Source organism: Hipposideros armiger, unplaced genomic scaffold (genome assembly GCF_001890085.2).
Source record: "Hipposideros armiger isolate ML-2016 unplaced genomic scaffold, ASM189008v1 scaffold_17, whole genome shotgun sequence".
Taxonomy (NCBI): domain Eukaryota; kingdom Metazoa; phylum Chordata; class Mammalia; order Chiroptera; family Hipposideridae; genus Hipposideros; species Hipposideros armiger.
Genome location: NW_017731367.1, coordinates 3984453 through 3988759, shown reverse-complemented (window position 1 = coordinate 3988759; position 4307 = coordinate 3984453). Strand labels below are relative to the sequence as shown.

At 53.4% G+C, this 4307-nt stretch overlaps 1 protein-coding gene across 1 annotated transcript in view; it reads right to left on the bottom strand.

Moving 5' to 3' along the window:
* Nucleotides 1-4307, bottom strand: part of AGAP1 (ArfGAP with GTPase domain, ankyrin repeat and PH domain 1) — a 625487-nt gene that overhangs the window by 408810 nt on the left and 212370 nt on the right. Inside the window, exon 2 of the mRNA XM_019628311.1 lies at nucleotides 201-259. Within this exon, the coding sequence (XP_019483856.1) occupies nucleotides 201-259 (59 nt within the window). The remainder of the gene's footprint in view (nucleotides 1-200; nucleotides 260-4307) is intronic.

The following is a 4307-nucleotide window of genomic DNA, read 5'->3' as shown; positions in this document are numbered from 1 at the left end:
CCCAGCCCCAAACTGCCAGCCACACCAGGGCTACACACAGAGGCAGGTTCCACCTCTGGGCCCCAGGAATGAGCAGGCCCCTCGGGATGCAGGCCTGGGTGTGCTCACAGGTCACCCGTCTGTCACGGGGCCCAGGCCTTCCCGCCACCCCCGCCCCGGAGGTGAGGAAAGAGAAGTGCAAGGCCACAGGAAGCACTCACCACTTTGAGCTCCGGGACAGACCGACTTAATGTCCATTCCTGGCTGTTCACAAAGGCATCTGAAACACAGGAAGGTAACAGAGAGTTAGTGCTCTGAGTGGCTGCCGTGTGCTGTCAAAGGGCCCCAGCGTGCCACTTGTCACACACAAGGTCACTGCAGCCGGCGCAGGCCAACCGCCTCCTGTCACCTCACCCCAGAGAAACTGCGAGTTGCCTGAGTTCACAGGGCGACTCCGATTCCTAGTCTGCGTCCTGTCCCCTGAACCTTCAGGCACATGCCGCCGGGCACACGGCTCCCCGGCTCCCGTCCAGGGCCGGGGAGAAGCTTGTGAGTGCGCATGCGTGCAAGTGTGACGCTCAGGGGGCTCCCGGTTTTCCCAGGAATGACCCTCAGCCAGCCGGTCAACTTTTGGTCTTTTGGTTTTTCATTAAAATAGTCACTTGTCTGAAATCACACCAATCAAGTTATGGCAGATAATGATGACAGGATTTTGAAAATCCAAATGTTCACAATACAGCATTTTATGGTTTAGAGTTTTGTTGGAGTTTTGTTCCACACAAACATATTAGACACTGAAGATCCTGTCAGGACACTTTACGATGTCAGAAAGAGGAGGGGTCCCCGGCCATGGGGGGGGGGTCCTCTGCAGAGCGCAGCCCCCACTCTGGTCCGTACACTCGGGTGGGCGACCCTGGCCGGCGGTCTCTGCCTCTCACCCCGTGTGTGCAGGTGGACGTGGACCCACTCGACATAGATGACCCAATGCCCCACGCATGCCACTTCTCATCAAGGGGACCCCGTGACACCAGGGTGGCAGCTGCGGCAGCCACGAGTGGACAGCAAACAACTCTCCTGCCAAATGGGACCCACTTTCTCTGTATTTTCCACAAATTCAGGAATTTCATCCCTCTACATTATGTCCCCGCACAAGTAAGTGACCCACAGAATGCCTAAAAGTCAGGAAACGCCATCAGTTTCACACAGATGCGTGGTGTTTGGGTGGACGGCTGCGGAAATGGTAACCAGCCCCAGGGCCGTGCAGTTCCCTGGGGTAGGACGAGGGAGGCCGAGAAATGTGGAGGGAGGCGAACGCGACCCGCAGCGACACGGAAATGGGCGGTAGCCAAGTCACAAAGCGGCCGCCGCTGGCCCTGCAAAGACGGAGGCAGAGGCCTGCCCGTGCCGGGGTGGGACGGCCCATCAGAGGAAGGCTCTGGTGCGGAAGGACAGGACGGGATGACGGGTCAGGAGGACGCGGTCGCCTCAGCAGGGGGACGAGATGCAAGGTGGACAGAGACACCTCGGGTACCCTGAAACCTTCGCTGAAAGAGTGGGGGTCAGTGCTCAGCATCACAGGCTGGATTCTGGGGAACCAAGTGCCCAGCCCGGTGGACAGAGGTGCACCTGTGGGAGCTCAGAAGACATTCGCAAAACTAAAGATCAAGAGCTGCTGCCCCCACTGAAGAGCGCACATTAGGGCTAAACATGGAGTGCCCATGAGGCTGTGCACCTGAACACCCTCTCTGGTCAGCCAGGCACTGCCCTAACATGCCACAGGCATGTTAGGCATTACCTGCAACATGTGTTGCATTACCTGCAAACACACACATGTGGCTGGCACAGCAGGGGGCCTGACCAACAGTAAGTAACAAAGTTACCAGTGAACAGCATCACTAAGTTGCAAAACACTTATTTCCTGTCATCAACTGCTCTCTCGGGAGCATGAGAATGTGGCTTACAGGACCTGTGGAGTGACCCCAATGGTCTGGGGAAGACAGGAGAGTGACCGTGACCCCCTCGACATGAAGTGCACACACCAAGATGTCACAGAAGGTCACCCTGTCACTGTACGTATAACACACCCAACACTGGTTACACACTGTGGACACATCCACATAACTGAATCCTGAGGAGCCAAAACAAGAACACCTGAAGCCTCAACATGCAGAGCCGGTGACAACTATCCCCACGTTACAGTGGTAAGTCTGTGTGTGTGTGTGTGTACACGTGCACATGTGTATAAAATACACACATGAGCTGGTCCAGGCTGAGAACATTCCAGGTAGAGCTAAAAACTTAGCAGTTGCTGATGTGGGTTAGGGAGCCAGGTGGCCGAGGAATGGAGGTAACGAGGAGGCTTTCTTTTCTTTGTTCTCTTTCGGTACCTTTCAAGTTTTATACTATCTAGCAGGTAAAAACCTTAATACAGTTTTTAATACGTAGTGAAACAAAACGGGGAATTACATGAGCTCAATTCATTAAGGCAATGCCAATTTTTAAATGCACACCGCCAAAAGATGATGTTTATCACAACAAATATTAAATGTTCCTTATAAATTAAGCAGGCTCCATTAAACAAGGACGCCTGATTATACAAACACTGGAAGCATGTGTGCTGCCTTTTCACATGCAAAAATATTTCCTTACTCAAATAGAACACATTTGTGTTCATGGCAACTAGATAAATACAATAAATGCTTGGCATAACTGTTCAAAAAAACTTCATCTTCCATTCAAAGCCATTTATTTTAAAAACGCTCACTACCTCCGTCATTGCCCCGGTCAGAAAGGAATGCTGGCCTCAGACAAGGCTAAATGAAAAACGACGAAAGATTAGCAGACGACATCCATCGCAGGACACTCCTTTATCCAACTCTTCTATCGGGGCCTCTCTGTGGGCTGGACACGATGCTAAATCGAGTCACGGGGATGGATGAGGCGCAGCCCATGCCTGGAAGAGTTCATCGCAGGGTGAAGGGGACGGGGGCCAGGCCAGGCTGGCTGCCCTGTTTCACGTTCACGGGCGCAGCCACACATGAAGAATAAACACGCTTCGGAACCCACCTGGGAGTGAGAGTGTGTGCGCGTGCACGTGTGCGCGTCCCCGCACCAGTGGGAATCAGAGGCCACAGAAGATGGGTCCTACTTCAGAAGAGACCATCCATCCTGTGTCCCACTCAACTCCCCGGCTTGGAGCACAGCAGTCAGCAGGTGCTTTCTATTCGCTGGCCCAACGCCACTGAACTAGACATTAACGTCAAACATGGCCGGCCACCGCCGACGGCGTCCGGTCTGTCAGTGACACTGTGGCTCTGTCAGCTGTCCCCACCGCAGGCCAGCAGGGCCCCGCCCAGGCTGCTGGTGCCGTGCGGGGAGTCCTCACACAGTTTAGGAAAAGAAGCTACTTAATCATTTCTTACCATTAACGTGGCACCGCTTCAAATGGCATTCTATTGTGTAGTTTGAAATAATACAAAAAAGAAACTCTCAAGGGTCAGGGAACATCAAGTAATAAGGAACTTTCATCAGGAATAAAACCCCCCAAGCTACTGGCTTCTTGGACAGGAATCTGAAGGCGTTCAGAGGAAACACAGGCCCCTGCAGGCAATGGTCAAAACAGACGCGCAGGGACGGTACTTGAGAACACGGGGGTGGCGACTGGAAGACGTGGACAACCGGCCACTGCACACGGGGTTGGCAAGGAAAAGACGGCCCAGCCCACAGGGGTTCTTCGCCCTACTTACGGGAGTCGGTGACCAAAGCCTCTGAAGTGTAAGGGAGATGCGCCTGCCCCCACTGTCACTGCTAAGGGCCCGCCGCTCACGCCCATGGGGCATTATCATTACTTGGGGTAAGAAAGGGAATTCTAAATAACGAAATGCGGATGGCGGCGGCAGCCTTCCTAACCTAAGCCTGCGCTAACCTCAAGTCCAGCGAGCCCCAGCATGTGGGCAAGCTTTGTGACCACACCAACACCACCATCCTGACGTGGGGTCAAGCCTGACCAGGACGGCACTTGCAAGTGTTTGGACAAAGGGTGCCGAGCAACGAGAAAAGTGAACTTCCAAATATCTGGGTCATCAACGTCCGGGGTCTTTAGCAGGTTTTGTTTGTTTGCTTTTGCTGACCTATTTTTATCATCACCTTTCATTAGTTTTAAGTCTTTTTAAGTATGCAATTACATAAAAGTGAGCGGACGCTGTGTGTGGGCCTCACCCCGGCACTGGCAGTGACTCCAGGCTGGGAAGGACAGCTGAGACGTGGACATGTTCACAACACAGCGTTTCACGCCCATTTTGGTCTCTCACGCTCTTGACTGAACAGGT